The sequence below is a fragment of the Candoia aspera genome, chromosome 3 (genome assembly GCF_035149785.1).
Source record: "Candoia aspera isolate rCanAsp1 chromosome 3, rCanAsp1.hap2, whole genome shotgun sequence".
In the NCBI taxonomy this organism is placed as follows: domain Eukaryota; kingdom Metazoa; phylum Chordata; class Lepidosauria; order Squamata; family Boidae; genus Candoia; species Candoia aspera.
The window spans coordinates 22,364,741-22,381,421 of NC_086155.1; the positions used below are offsets into that span (position 1 = coordinate 22,364,741).

The window sequence follows — 16,681 nt, forward strand, 5'->3', positions numbered from 1 at the left end:
CATAAGTATGAATTATTATTATTCATTTAAATTTCTTATGGCTGCCCACCCCAGTAGACTCTAGGTGGCTTACAAAATCTAAAACCCCCCAGTAAAAACAGTTCAAAACATAAACAACCCAAATAATCCAGACTAAAAACAGCCATAGTACTAACAATGAACCATGACAGGGGCTCCACCAACACATTAACCCCAGGCCTGGGAACGCAGTCAGGTCTTAAGGGTTTCCTGGAACCCAAGAAGAGTGGGCACCATTCCACTCTCTGGGGAGATGTTGTGGGGGCTGAGGCATTTGAAGCCACACTTCTTTGGTCCCGCAAGATGGCAGTGTTTAATAGACAGGACCTGGAGCATACCCACTGTGCCAGAATGCACCAGGTGGGCAGAAGCAATTGGAAACAGGCGAATGTTAACAGGGCTACCATTTTCTAATGTATTATGGGTATAATCACACTGCACAATGTCTACAGCAGGCCAGCACTGGTAAATTCAATAGCATTCAAAATCACAGGTATGATTTTTTTTTAAAATGCAACAAATTTGCTTATTAGCAAAAACTACAAAACCCCCAAATCAGCTACCACAATCCAACCACCCTCCACAGTCTATCAATGCGCACACTGTTTAATATATATTGGAGTTCATACGTTTTAAACCATGTCATTCATCTCAAAGGAAACATTTTGAAGATTTCTGAGCAGAGCTGTAGGAAACAGAATTGCTTTTTGCCTTCCCTTCCAGAATCAATGTTGAGAAAACTTTTGAGAATCTAAAACAATTCAGATTCTTACAGTGGTAACAAATTCAAACATTTGGAACATGAAGGAGCAAACCTCTTCCAATGGGTTCAGTTAGAGAGCAGATACTGTTGTGCCTCTTCTTTATGCGTGCACATATGCGGTAGTAGGTATCTATAATAACCATGATCAGCTGCGGCTGCTACTGCTGCTGCTACTTTATTAAGCAATGAATCTGAGAAATGATGATGAATTTGTCTCCCAGATTTCTTAGAAATGAAAAAGGGTGGCCTTCATCAAGTATTTAATGACTGTGCATCTGGATCCTGTGATATCAATCACTGCTTATAATTTTGAAAAATTCTGCTGAAGCAGAAAGGAGTATTTTCTGGAAGTCAAGATCTATTTGGCATAGCCTGTGCTGTGTCAGGAAAGGTCACTAAGGTTAATTGATGCAATTAGGGAAATCAAATCGTAGAGCTTCATCTGAGCCTGCAAATATATCCCTGAATTCATGAAATTGCATATCAGAACCTTCCATTATGGAGTAGGATAATTCCCTGTGTGCATCAAGCTAACATCTCAGGAAAAAGAATTCAACGTAGCCTTCTTTTTAATCTGTTAGGGCGTAATAATGAAAGTTCTAAAATGCAGGTCTGCCTCCATAAGTAAGCTGAGCTAAACATCCTACTTTAAAATAGCAGCAACAAAAAGATAACTGAAGTAGTTCTCCAATCTGACTTTATTTCGCCACCCCTTATTTTGCAGTGGCGCTCTTCTGCAGCAGCTACTCCTCCATTGTCTCATTTCCCAAAACCCATTTTTAAATTCTCCATGAAAAATGGTAGCCTCTGCTGGCAGCAATTCGTGTTTTCCACCCGCATCTTCCTTGGAATAGCACTATGTTTCAGTTTAACACTGCTGGAAAGAAGAGTGGTGGAAATTAAGGCAACTGGCAGGTAGAGGTAGGTGGAAAGACAGCAGCTGCCAGCATTACTGAGTTTCTAAGTGGGGAGGCTAAGACCAGATCTGAAGGCCAAAGAGCTCCAGGGGATCCAAATCACTAGAGGGCATTGTATGATGAGGCAGCATCAATATCATCTTCATCAGCACCTAGATAGGTATGTTCAGCGCTTTTCAGAAGCTTTGTGGCTTCTTGATTACAATTTTCTTATGCAAATTTCTTGTTCTTTTAAAATATAGGTCTATGCTTTCAGAAGAGTAGTAAATCTGGATTTATAAGAAGACCACTTAACATCTGGCAAGCACTGCAGAAAGCATTAGTTGGGCATTATGTGGGCAGATGCTTCCACAGAAGCCAGGTGTCCAGACTTTCCTGCAGCCTAAGCCAAAATGGCCATGGGGGGTAGTGCTCAGCCAATAGACAAGAGGCAGGAGCTTAAACAGGCTGATAGGAGTTGGACAGATCCCAGTCACCATTAACATCATACTATAGATGAATTCTCACAGCAAATGGCAAATGTTTTGTTAAGGGAAGAGAGAAAACATTACTTTTGAACTGGAGCATCTAAAGGCCAATGTAAATTGTCCCTGCTGTGGGCTGGGGATGAAACAAAGGCAGCATCATGAGGACGTGTCCTTTTAGAATGATTATTGAGGTATCTTCGTGCTGCAGTGAGAGGGACTCAAGAATGAATCTATAATCAAATTACGGAATTTGCTACTGCAAGTGATGGGCACTAGATTCTAGTGATAGAAATGCATAGATTAGTATCAATGGTTAGTAACCATGATGGATAAGCTTTTACCCCAATATTAGCAGCAGGCAACTTTAGATCAATTTCCACCAACCTCATTCAACATGGTCAGTGAGAATCTGTGGGAGATGTATTCCAAAACACTTGGAGGACACTGGGTTGTGTGCCTTTGCACTGTTACACCTTGTGAAGAAAAATACTTCTGAAAAGATATTGCTAGAAGGCAAGCAGGGAAGAGAAGGCTGTTGCCTTGAAGTCTTGTTTCAGCATTTCAATATTTGGTTACTCAATTGTGGTAACTAGAAAAACCTTTATTCTGATCCAGCAAAGTTGTTCTTATCATACTATGTTTTCAAAACTCTGCATGGAATGCAGCCATAAATGCACATCACTGCAATCAAGACCCAGCTGAAGTGCCCTATAGTGTCAATACATGAAGCATTCATATGGTTAAAGCCAAAACAAAGAAAAAGGCTTTGCAGATACAGAGAACATTAAAATCCATGCAATATGTATAGCCACAAGTTCTTGTGCACTTTTGTTGGGAGTATGACCATTTGATGCCACAGGAACTAATTCCTAAGTAAACCTGCACCATATCAGGCTACAAGTCTATTCATTCTAGAAAGTATGATTTTGATACCGCTGGCTGTTTATACCAAAGGGGGGCAGGAAGAAGAGACGCCTAAGATCTTTATTTTAGCCTGCCTGCCTTGCCTGCAGGCACCTGTCAGTCATAAAAAGACCCATTCAGGGCTATTTATTTCTGGATTCAAGCAGGCTGCTTGGAAGCTATTTTACCAGTTGCTCAGAGTCCCCAAAATAGCCCTCTGCAGACTAACCATCTGTGGTCTTCGCTGTGAAGGTTTTAACATCTTCTACTCTGAATGAATGAAAAAATGCACACAAACAGTAGCTTTCCCATTTGATAAATTGATTAAAACATAGACCATTAATTTGCTGATTAAATCCCAAAGGCTTCCTTATGTATGTGCACATACATATTGGTTAGGACAAAGAATGTGTATCAATTTGTGAAAGTAATTCATACTGCATATTTAAGACTAATTCAGAGAAGAGGTTAAGCTAAAGTCTTAACGTCTGAAAATACAAACATTAACTAGAAAGATGAACCTGCAATATCTGTTTTCTTTTACTGCAAAGATAAACTGGTCTGTCATCTTGTGGGTTTTGTTTATCTGATAAAACTGTATTGTGGCATTTTCATAATAAAATACATCCTTCCTACTATCTTACAAAAGACATTAGTCATATTCATACAGAACAATAACCACTCTGCAGTTGGCAGTGAGGTGTGCTCAGAGATAATTATCTGCCACTTTACTCCTCCTTTAGCACAGCAGATAAAGTAGTAGATTAACAGTACTAATGTGCTGCTGATTATTCAAAAGTAAATTTGGCTTTGTTCAATGACCTTATTCCCAGACAAGTGCAAATGGGATTGCCGCTTCACAGACCATTGGCAATCAGTTCTGGAAAGATTGCTATGGTCCTGAACGAGCACAATACAATGTAGGGAAAAAAATGAATACAAATAAATGGCATGAATATTTAAAAGTATAAATGTAAGATACTGGATCCAGGCTAAAGCAACCAACAATGCATAAATATTAGGGGATGTTTATCTATTTAGTTTTATTGCAGAAAAGAATTACAGAAACACAACCAGTAAAAATGACCCAACACTGCATGATAAAATATAACACAAAAGAAGAAAATAGTAGCAAAATGTTGATATGCCCTTTCCACCCCAATTTTCTGAGTAGTGAAAACTCCAGGGCTGTAAATATTTTATCCAGAGTTTGATTTCTTTGGAATGAATTCTGAAGGACTGAATGAAATTATTTTGCACGTACACAAAATGAGCATATGATAGAGGCTCACATTGTTATTAAACTGATTTCTCCTCCTCTTTCTAGCAGAGCTGGTGCTCAGTGTCCTCAGAATTCCAAAGCAATCCCCATCTGTGACCTTTCTTCTGACTTAGTGAGGTAGCTAGTTAATTTTAGACCCTACTTGGACATTATGTGTATTACTTGGGAATACGTGGATAATAATAATAACAATATGATGAATAAAATATAGTATAAAAATAATAAAATAGGCACCTGTAACCATGACTCTGTCCAAGCAAGTTTTTGATTACTGTGATTTTCTCTTTAAATTTAAGAAGAGAAGGATGCTAATACCTTGTCCCAGTTAGCCCAGAACTAATGCTGGTTGTTTGCTGTTGACCTCTTGACTTGCCACTCCACTAGATCAGGGGCACATGTCTGTCAACTCAAGGGCCACACTGTTTTGTGCAGTGTATCAGTTGACATGTCGTGTTATTGTTTGGGGGTTTTCTTATTGATTGTTCTTGAATTTTATTATAGAGGGGATCAAGAAGCCTCAAGTGAAGCTCAACTTCTGGCCACTGCATGGACTCATCTGTATAATTTTCTTAGCAACAGTATGGAACATTGCTTTTGCCCTCTTCTGGAAGCTTTTTCAACTTCCAGTTCAGCCTACAACCTATGGATTTTCTAGTAGTCCCCTATCCAAGAACTAACCATGTTTGATGGTATTTAGCTTTTTTTCCCCTCCAAGATGAGCCATGGATTGTTAAGAACTGCCACTTGTTGTGATGGAGGGCGAAGGAGTAGGAGAAGGAGCTTTTTAGTTCTGCAGTAGAGGGTGTTATGACACTAAGGTTCTGTTTCATAGACTCCTCTACTGATGTGAAAACATGGGGTGGGGGGGGACAGAAGCAAATTGTTTCTTCTGTCCATCCCAGAAAGGAGGTGGTAAGATACAGCTTTTTTTTTACTATTACAGTCTATGGAAGTGTAGCTTCTAGACCCATCCCTCTATTGAAGGAAAAAATGGTGCAGCCCATCGATTTTCTTCTGGATGGAAAATAGATGAGTGAGGGGAGAGTAGGGAAGTAGAGAGTAGGGGTCATGAGGAGATAGGCTAGAAGAGGCCAGGAAGGATCTGGCAGAGTAGAGGGATGCAGTACTGAGAACTGGGGAGAAGTACTAGGGGGAGTTGGGAGGTGGGAGAAGGCTGGAGAGAGCAGATGGACTGGGAGGCCTGGATGGAGGTTGGGGAAAAGCAGCATCTGGAATGGCAAAAATGTGCTGAACATTTCTGTAACTGCACAATTCCTTCTCCAAGTATGGCTTATTTTCAAAATTATGGTTCTCTGACATAGGGTAAAACTTTGGCAGAAAACCATATGAGATAGAGGTCCATATTGATCTCAACCATGCTGAGGCTTTTAATACTTCTTTCTCTATATATACATTATAGCAAGCCTGCCCAAATATGATGTTCTCCTAAAGTTTTAGGACTTCAATTTCTAGAATTCTCAGCAGCGTCACTAAAATTTATGGAGACAACTGCTTTTTGTAAAATCTTCACATCCCATGTTGTCACACAGGAAAGGTGAACTCGATCATGGTTTTACTCAATGAATATCATTGCTCTAAATACCTCAGTGTAGATTGAAGTCTGTTATTAAGAACTAGGATGAAGGACTATTCAATTCTTACCTGGCTGATAGAAGTCTGGAGATAACTCCCTGGCCATCGACCTGGCTAACATGGATTCACTGTTAGCTGCTAGTGCTGCTTGCTCTGCACCTTCTGACTTGGCTTTGGCGTGGGCAGTCCTGTGAACAGAACACCATTGTGGCATTTAGTACAGACAGATGCTACAGAGTGTGCTTGCTGTTTCTTCTGAAATGGTCATTCTAGCATCAACAGAGGCTATTCCATGGTTTCAAGGAATGCACTGATGGCCAATTACTTTTTATAGATTATCTCATTTATTAACTATAAAACCAAGATAATTGTTCCCAATCTTTACCATACTTGTAATTTTTTATCTCTAAAAGACTTTTCCTATATACTGTCCATCTTTATCTATTCTTGAACCCAAGAAAACAAAACTACCTACCATCTTTGCTGTCAATGATCTAAGCATACTGGGGGATGTTATCTTTGTCTTCTTAATATTCACTTCCAATGTTACTTTCACATGCACTCTTTTAAGTCTTCTTTACTTTCAGCTAACAAAGTATGTTGTTTATACACTGACTGTTAGTGTTTTAACCTCCAATGTTTATTCCAGCTGTCATCTCTTCCTCTCCTGCCATTCTTATAATGACTACTTTGCAAATATCTTTAATAAACAAGTAAGAGCAATCCACAGGTCTTCTCACTACAAAGTATCTCAATGAAGATTTCTAATATGGAACACAATGCAAGAAGAGTCTTAATAGATCTGATCAGTGGCCGATAAAATCTAGCATCCTGCATCCATACTGACTAAATTGATGCACCTGAGAAGTTCACAAGCAGAATTTGAGGGCCATGGCCCTTGCACTCTGTTACTCTAAGAACTAGTATTCAAAAACATTCTATTTCTGAACCAGGAGATAATATTTAGCCATTCCAGCTAATTACCTTTTAAAGCCATCAGAGCAAATGGCTTTCACCACTTCTTGTGATAGTGAATTCCACAAGTCAACTTTACACTTTGTGAAGAAGTAAAGCCTTCAGAAACATTTCTATGCCTACATCCCAATTATTATTATTTTTTAAATCACAGATTAATCTGTGTGCCAATGGCATCTCTAGACCAGAAATGCTCCTAGATGACCAGGATGTTTTTTTCTTGATGCACAAATTCCAACATGCTGTCCATTTCCTTTAAACTGAAACTATGAGCTTTTTGGTTAACCCACTGAGAGATGCACAATATCCTTTGAAGGCAGCCCATGTGAAAATATTTTCAGCATCCTGGTGTCTTGTTCAAAGCACTCCATCTCCTAAGTATTTGGAGACACTTGGGTGATGAGGTAGAAATCAGCAATTTTAAGCCTTGACAGCTCACAGAAGGCCTCCAAGAAGTTGTAAGCAGACAGAGCATCTCCTTTTTTGGAAGTGTATAATCAGTGCGATTAATTCCACTGTAATCTGTGGGAGGCCTGGTGGCATATTTATGCCTTTTTGTGCTTGAAGAACTGGTGTTGGATACAAAGTGTCCAGAATATGCAGCACAAGACAGAAAACCTGCTTTGCCTTTTATTTCTTCAAAGGAAGGCAGTGGAAATGAGCAGAGCATGACAAAATCATCTAGCCCTGTCACTAACTGAGCAAAAGCATATGGAATTTTAAACTTCGAAATGCCAACTCTACTAAATTCTGGTTGCAGACTAAGAGTACTTAGATCATTAAGAGGCAGGAATGTAATTTTATTTTTCATTTTATTTTTATTACAACATGTTTATTTGGCTTTGTAAATAATAACTGAGAATATAGGAAGCTCTTTAACCATTGCTCTGTTCAGCTCCGAATTGTCTTTACGGTATATTCTGACAGTGGTAGTCCACCATTTCAGAATGTCTTTCCCAGTCTTTCTTGGAGATGCTAGGAACCAAATTGGTAAGTTTTACATGCAGAACTGCAGACTTATTCCCCTTTCAAAGGTAGAGTGCTAAAATGTAAATTCCCAAATATACAAGAAAAACACCCCATGTTACAAGTGTATCGCAACTCCTTTCTCTCATTTCATCTATCAAAAAGATGACAAATATGAAACACCATGTTGTTGAGAAGCCATTACCTTTTATCAGATCAGATCTTAATCCCTTTAATCAGGTCAGCAGAACTTAAAACATCACATATTGCCTTCATTAAAATGATCCCAGTGAAGATGCTGTGCCATGACTGTATGAATTCTGGAACTTGTAGAATTTCCCTGTTCCTTTTACTCTCTTAGTACGGTAGCTATCAATGTCACATACACTGGAATATGGAGTGTGTTGAGTAGCAATGACGTAAGTAAATTCATGCTGGTTTGAAATGTCTTTGGATACCTAGACTGTACAGAGATACTGTGAATGGAGAAATCAATTAATCTGGGTAAGTATTCAGGGCACACTAAACCATTTATGAAATATGAAGTTCAGGGCTTGGGGTCCTCAAAACTACCTTAAGGCTATTGCCTTTGGTAGATTAGGATGGTTTGCTAGCTATGACTCTCTAGGAGTGACAAATTGTCTTAGTTATTCATACTCGGGTTCCATTCAGGCCGCATCACTGAAATGCATTTGATACAGACCTCTTTTTAATGATGGTTCAGAAGCTACAGCTGGTGAAGAATGCAACTACTTAGACATTTGTTACTGGATATTTGTTATTCATTTGGGAACTAGTTGAAATGCTCATTTAACTGAGGTGTGGCATATACATCAGTATGCACTGATGGTTTTACTATTTAAGAACTCCCTTTCATTTATAAATTTGGGGGAAATTGCCAGTAGTCCTGATCCATATAGGTGCAGTTAGTCAACTCTAGTTAAAGCAATTTCCCTTTCCAGCTAATCCCATAAGCTAAATGCTTTGTGGCAGAGAAAACATAGCCAGTTTTTGTCAAATCAGTTTAAAAAAACACACATAAAAACCTCCTTTAACACCTACCTATCTTTCTTGTGCTACTAAAAAATAAGTTTGCTTATGGTGCCTTCAAACCCAGGATCCAGTGACAAGCAGAGTAAGGGCTGACAGCTTGGGAGGCAGGACAAGCTGTAGAACTAAGTCCACAGCCAGGTACATTACATTTGGAATTGAAAAAAGGCATGGACAAAAAGGGACAATGGTGTGGGGAACAGAAGCAATCTATCCTCATATTATATATCTGGGTGTCCAGATGAGGGACATAGATTCAGGTTTTAGACTTCCCTACAGTGCTGCTCTTCCTAGACATCTAGGATAGACTTTACAGGCAGAACAATCTCTCTTGAATGAAAATGAAGGTGAGCTACATCCATGCTGAGAAACATTTGTGTTAGATGAAATCAGCATCTAGCCAATGCTAAAAGTAACATGCACTGTTCTATGATCTAGTCTCTAAATAAATGCTTATCATAAGCTTCTGAATCTATTTCTATCTTACTCTTGGGGACCAAAACAGTCTTTTGAAAATTACTTGGAGAAAGTTGTGCAGGGACTGGATATGTGGGTCCCTGGATTTGAAACTGAGCTCTAATTAAATTCCAGCAGAATGAAGTGGCTGTATGTCCCCAAATCACCTAGCTCCATGGTAGCTCCAACAACGGTTCTTGACAAGGTCGCATTTTCTCAGATCTGGGGGTTTTCCTGGACTTACAGCTCCTATTTGAGTAGCTGTGGCCAGGAGAAACTTTGCCCTGATGCAAACGTTCCTGGAACAGAATATTCTGACAACAGTCACTAATCAACTTGCATTCGAATTACTGTAATGTGCTCTGTCTGGTGCTGTCTCTGAAGATTATTAGGTTGTTATGTTTGGAATCATCTTCTTTGAGTAGAGCCTGATCTTTCAGTCCAGGAGGATGTGCATCTAATTCCCTCTCCCCTGGCAGTTAAGGAGAAGGCAGACCTTCTCAGTAGCCACTCCAATTCTATGGAATATCCTTCCCTCCTGAGGTTAAGATGGCTCTATCCTTGCTCTCTTTTCAGAAGGAGGTTAAAACAGTCCTCTTCCACCAGGTCTTTAGAATGTCAAGTTCCATGGATGCTATGTTTTGTATCCAGCTTTTGTGTTTTTACATATTAAAACCACCCGATCATGCAGAGAGGGCATGCTGCGAACCCTGCTGGTAAGGGAATTCCACCTGGCGGGGTCCAGAAGGCAGGGTGGGCCTTCTCTGCAGTGGCACCCGCCCTCTGGAACATTCTTCCCCTGGACGTGAGGCAGGGCCCTTCGCCTCCGGCCTTTTGGAACAACTTGAAAACCTGCTTCTGCCGCCTCGCCTGTGGTGGGAGGGGCACCAGTTCTTGGGAGTGACTAGTACCATAGATCTCTCCCCAGTGAATAAGATCTTTGCCTCTTGGATTTTATATCTATTTTATCTTTATTTATCGGTTGTTATATTGTAATTTATATGTTTTTAATTCTGATTTTATTGTAAACTGCCCAGAGTCCCCTTTTTGGGAGAGATGGGTGGTAATAGAAATTTGAAAAATAAATAAAATAAAATAAATAAATAAGTAAATATTATGATTTTAGTTTGGTTGTATATTTTAAAATGATTTTATGGTATTATTTCCAAGACTGCAAGCTGGCCAGAGTCTATGACTGAGGCAGCATATACAGTACATTTGTGAAACAAACAAACAAACAAACAAAATGTCCTTAAAATTAGAAATCTGGCTTTTATTTTCCTGTAATTTAATGAAGAGACAGCCAAAGAATGGTGGCCATTTTAAAGGATCAAAGTCACACTACACAGAAGCTCTCAGATAATTAACACAAGATCAAATGTTCCAATTTAGGCAAGCCTTTATTTTTTAACAGAATTAAACACGAGCCCTACAAGAACTTTAATACCATGAAATTCCACAGATCATTAAGTGCAGAAGAGACTGAATAATTAATCACTTCTTTTGAGTGCCCAGAATGAGAAATTATACTAATGGATAGATTGAGAAATTGAAAAACATCCCAGAAGAAGGTCTTGGCAAACCACTTCTGTTCTTTTTTCCCCAAAAACTGCATAGCCATGTTCATGAAGGCACTCAACGTGAGACTTTATGTTTTTCAGTCAATATCAGGCACTGTTGACTAAGCAAGAAGGAAAATATCCTATAGAAGTCTCAGATCTAAAAGAGGGAGAACCTGAAATTATTTGCTGAAAGAAGGCAAACTTGTGGAACCAAATGATGGACACAAAGAATTGAAAGCAACAATATATAAATATCATGGCATAAATGTAATTTTCTTGTACATATGAAGGAAGTTAGATTCACAGTGCAGTGAGCCCTAAGATGCAGGCTATATTGAGAAAATGTTTGGGGGAAATGAAGAGATTGAGGAAGACGAGGAAAGTACAGTGGCAATGAAGGAGAGGTAGAACAGCCAATCAGGAAAGGATTTTTAGGACAGGTGAAACAGTCTGGCAATTTGTTTACATGAAGCGAAGATGGCTCAGGTATAAGAACATTATGTGCTTCTTACAGTTCTTCAACAAGAACAGGGTTGCTTCCCACATCCCTGGTACCCATTTTGTCCTTACGATGGCCCTATGAAATTGGTTAGGCCAGCCTTTCTCAACCTTTTGACCCTGGAGGAGCCCTTGAAATATTTTTCAGGCCTTGGGGAACCCCTGCATATTCAGGCTTAAATATAGGCCAAAAGTTACAAAATAATTACATTTGTTTCCAGTGTAGGCCTGTATATGTGCATTAACAGTGTTTTTAAACTAAAGAATGGGACTTACCTCTTTAATGTGAAGTTTCCCGAATTTGACATAATTTTTTAAATAAATCATGATCTCTCAGGGAACCCTAGTGACCTCTCACAGAACCCTAGGGCTCCACCGAACCCTGGTTGAGAAACCCTAGGTTAGGCTAAGATTGAAAGAGATCACACATTGCACTAAAGTAGGATTTGGTTGATAGATAAGTAAACAGTAGTTTAACAATAAATATATTATAAAACTTAGCCAATAGTGAGTTAGTCAACAAACCATCATTAAACAGCCTATGGTTTAACATGAACACTATCCATAATTATTGGCTGGTTGTCTTAACCAGGTTACTTGTGTAGATGTGCCACCCGGTTTTAAAATTTTGTGTTAGGACCCCTAATCTGTATTAACTTGAATATAGCATTATGTTAATATGTGCACATTATCCTTTCACAATTCATTGTTTAGATTAGAATGTTAGCTCCAGTCAGTTTTCTCCCTTTAGCTACATTCTTTTCTTTGGCTCTAGTTGTAGAAGCTTGTGAAAGGCGAAGTACATCTTATAACTCTGAATTTGGCTCATTCTTGGCCTAGACCAGGCATGCTTCAGATGTCCTGGAGTTATGAGAGTTGTAGTCCAGAACATCTGATAGGTCCCCTGTTGGGGAGATTGGTCTAAAGCATTGTTTCTCAACCTCAGCAACTTTCAGATGGGTGGACTTCAACTCAGGGCCGCAACTAGGGTCTGTGTCACCCGGGGCAAACATGGATTCCACGCCCATTTTGGCGCCCCCCCCCCCCAGCGCGGCACCCAGGGCACATGCCCCGCTTGCCCCCCCTAGTTGCGGCCCTGCTTAAACTCCCAGAATTCCCCAGCAAGCATGGTTGGAGAATTCCGGGAGCTGAAGTCCACACATCTGATTGCTCAACATTAGTTTTTGGGTGGGATCTTTCCTTGGCTATCTTGAAGATAATATCTCACTATAATTTAATAGAAAACTTTAGCACACAGATCTCCTACAGACTTTTGGTATGAACTATCTTTAATGACAAAAAACAAACTGCCCTGACAGCCTACTGTAGTATATCTCCTACAGAGCAAGAGATTAATTCATACCTATAAAATACAGTACAGCCTTCCCTAACCTGAGTGTTCTCCAGATGTACAGTTCAGTAAGCATGAAAAATACCAGAATTCTTAGCCAAGGCTATGCTGATTGGGAATTCTGGGAGTTGAAGTCCTCTTCTGTAGATGGCACCTAGGCTGGAGAAGGCTGATTTGCTATGGGTTGGGTGGGATCTATATGTAAAAGGCACTACTGGGCAAAGAAAACACTTAAAATATACTCCATACCACATTTGGGAAATGAATGGGTTCTCTTTCTCTCCCTTGGCTGGAGTGGAATCCAGAGTAGCTGTCACTGGAAACTAACAAGCATGACCCTCTAGATTTTTTACAGGTTTTTCTGTAGCCACATTTTTAATACTGTAAATGAGATTTGGATTAACAATAACTTCTGCAAACACTGCTTGGACACCATCTAACAATTATTCACAGTAAACTGAGGTCAGGCTAATCTTGCAGCCAGACCAGGCAAAATATACAACTTTCTTCAGAAGTAGTTTTAAAAGTTCAAGTCTGCAAACCTTGAACCAGTGTGTTGATACTCTTTCTCCCCATTTTGCTATGCTGCAGGAGTGCACAGTGTTGGTTACTTTCTCATTTTTCTAACAATGAATTCATTTTAGCCTGTTTCTGTAGCAATTTTCCATTATTCTCCTTGCCTGCTAATGCCCTTCATCAAAAGTATCTCAGGTTCAACCACCAGGGAGGGATAATTTCTGGGATAATTTTATTCCTTTCTTTTGGAGAAGAAAGGGATAAAACCAGATTGGCATACCCAGAAGCATTTACAAATACCAGTGTTGGATGGGGAAGGGTAAGTCATGCACTCTGAACTATTGATTTTCCATACTATTAGACTTTTGATTCTAATAGTTAAAACATCATCTTTTCAGTCCTGGTGTTAGCAGAAAGTCCAAAAAGGGCAGCCAGAAGTAACAACATATCTTATTTTAACCTTGATCAAATAAACCAACTTTATATTCCTTTCTTTTACTTCTAAAAGTCTTACTCCTTAGTTTATTCAAATATTGTCATAGGATTTGATTTCTCTTCATTTCTACTCTGTCCCATCACACAGAGTTCTTCAGGGCTTTAAAAAGCCTCTTTTGTAAATCCAGTAGGAAAAAATTATCCAGGTCACTCTCTTGGTTTGTCATTTATATTTCCCTTTAAATTTTAAAACCTCCGCCAGTTTCTTTTGTAGATCCAGTGAAACATCCTTTTCTAAATCATTCTCTTGGCCTGTCAATCATAAATCCACTTTTGATACCATCTCTGTCTTGTCAGATAAAATTTGTTCTTCATTTCTTCAATAACATCTTTCGGACATAGCCTATCCATAGAAGCAGACATCATTACTGAAATTGTTTATATTATGGCTACTATTTTCTGATTCCATTCTTCAAAAGGCTCCTGTCATGAGTAAGGATGGCGAGCAGGGGGCTCCCATCCAGACTGTCAAGCGCATGCGTAGCACTGAGGAATTGTTCAGCCATTCAAAGAGACACAGATCAGGACCGCCTTAACCCTTGGGGGTTATATGTCTGGGTTTTTCCCACGCTTCTTCAGTTTGTTAGGATTCCTGTTAAGTACTAGCAATAAATATTAGAGACCAGTTCCTTGTCTCAGTGTGTTTCCTGGTTGTTAGGACAGCTCCTTCAGTATTTTTATTGTCATGACCATCTTGCAGGCCTGTATATCTTTCCCCTACCTAAAATCTTTAGTCCCCTCCAGTGTCCAGTTTTTGAAATCATGAAATTATTTATCTATGTTGTGTCTTATAAAAACCAAAACAGGATCTATTTCCCATGAGAAGCTGTTTGTTTGTTTCAATATTCCAATTTTATCTGGATCCTTAGTCTGTCAACTCCTGACACCCAAACCCATGGAAAACTGGTGTCCTGTGGTCTCCTCATGAGGATCAGCTACCTGGAGCACATGTGGGTGATCTCATATGCTCCCCTTATGGCAGAGGTTCCAAGGAACCAGTCTACTCTTTGCCATGGTTGTTGGCTCTGCTTTCACGGAGCTGTCTTCAGTTTGCTGAACTATTGATTTTCCCATATAAATTCCCCCAAACCAAAATTTGAATTATGACTCCAGACAAAGAACTTTAGCCCCCTTAATGGTGTAGCATGTTATACAGTCACTTTTTTACCTCCCAAATAGTGTGGTTAGCAAAAAGCTCATCCTGATTAACTTAAATTTTACTATGCTACTCAGCAAAAGAGGTACACTATTTCCAAATTAATCAGAGAACGTATCTATGGTTTCTGAAGGTTTACTTGCAGCTATCTTTTCTGGTTCATTCTAGTACAAAGCAGCATGCCTCCTGCATTTGGACAACATCCCAATCAATGAGAATTGTTTGTTAGCCATAACTCTTGTGGAAGAGAAACCAAAACAAACAATAGGACAGCTGCATCCTAAGCCCTTAATCTGATTTAGCATACCACCCAAGCAATCCAAAAGTGATTAGAATGGATAGATGTGAGTGCAAATTGTGTGTACTGATGTTGCATGTACACACTGTGTCACACTATCAAGTCTTCCAAATTATTGTGCAATTGTTTTGGCTTACTCATTTTATGAGTGAAGTTCTAGGCATTATTGTCTCCCCATGTTTTCTCACTATTTCTTCCATTATTTTATTTATTTATTTATTTTTTATCCCGCCTTTATTATTTTTATAAATAACTCAATGTGGTGAGCATACCTAATACTCCTTCCTCCCCCTATTTTCTCCACAACAACAACCCTGTGAGGTCAGTTGGGCTGAGAGAGAGTGACTGGCCCAAGGTCACCCAGCCAGCTTTCATGCCTCAGGCAGGACTAGAACTCACAGACTCCTGGTTTCTAGCTCAGCACCTTAACCACTAGACCAAACTGGCTTTCCAGAAAAAATTACTTATGCAGGAAAAAACATAATGCATTTTGCCTGATTGTGGTAGGTCTCCTCTGTCTGAAAATACTCCATGCACAGTAAAAAGAGAAAGTATGAAGTAAATTTTGACTCTATTCACTTTTGGCTCTGTTAAGATTTTCTCTGGAAGAAAAGGAATGCTACCCTGTGCTCCAGCAGAGCTGTTACTTAGTATGGGCAGTAGTAGGTCAGAGAGGAAAATAATCTGACAGTTTCTTCTATATTGATCATGAATACAATCAAAGCTGTAGCTTTTCTAACAAGTTGATATGTTACATTTTTAATTGAGTAATGAAATGTCCACATGTGGCCAGCAACAGATTGAAACAATTTATACACAAGCATAATATTTTATATGAAATAGTGCTGTAAGAATATTCAATATGGAGATTCAATTCCAAGGTGACTAAATTGAATCTCTGCAGCTAATCACCTTTTGGAATCATTGAACCGTTGAATCAAATTGGTTGCCTCCAAGTTGATATGGACTATTTGGGCATTTCTGCATATGCAGAAAATGCTTTTTCTCAAAAGTTTGAAAATCCAAATCTGATGGGCTCTGATGATTTGATTTGATTCAAAGTCCAATTCAAGTTAAATTTTGCCTCAGGCACACAGGCCTAATATGAATCCTCTAGTCTTAGCCATGGAAGTAAAAGCTTCAAAGTTGAATATTGCCTTTGCTATAATGCAGGGAAATTTGACCCTGCATATAGAACTTTTATTAAGACAATGATGGTTTATTCTTGCCTTCCAGAGATGGTTTCGAATATTCAACTTATTTCTAGCTCATGAGTAAAGACACCATTCTTAATTCCACTGCTAACACAATATAAAAATACAACAATAGCCAGGCACAGCCCTATTAACATAGTTTGGTCTTTATCCAATTTGCACTGTAAATTCCTCACCCCATGGCTATTGTTTATAATTCTC

General features: G+C 39.2%; 1 protein-coding gene across 2 annotated transcripts in view; it reads right to left on the reverse strand.

The window, feature by feature from the left end:
• Window positions 1–16,681, reverse strand: part of JPH2 (junctophilin 2) — a 76,689-nt gene that overhangs the window by 16,133 nt on the left and 43,875 nt on the right. For both annotated transcript variants that reach the window (XR_010067533.1, XM_063297109.1), the window contains one exon: window positions 6,013–6,131. Coding sequence is in view for 1 of the 2 variants with exons in the window: in XM_063297109.1 (XP_063153179.1) it covers window positions 6,013–6,131 (119 nt within the window). In the remaining variant the exon portion in view is untranslated. The remainder of the gene's footprint in view (window positions 1–6,012; window positions 6,132–16,681) is intronic.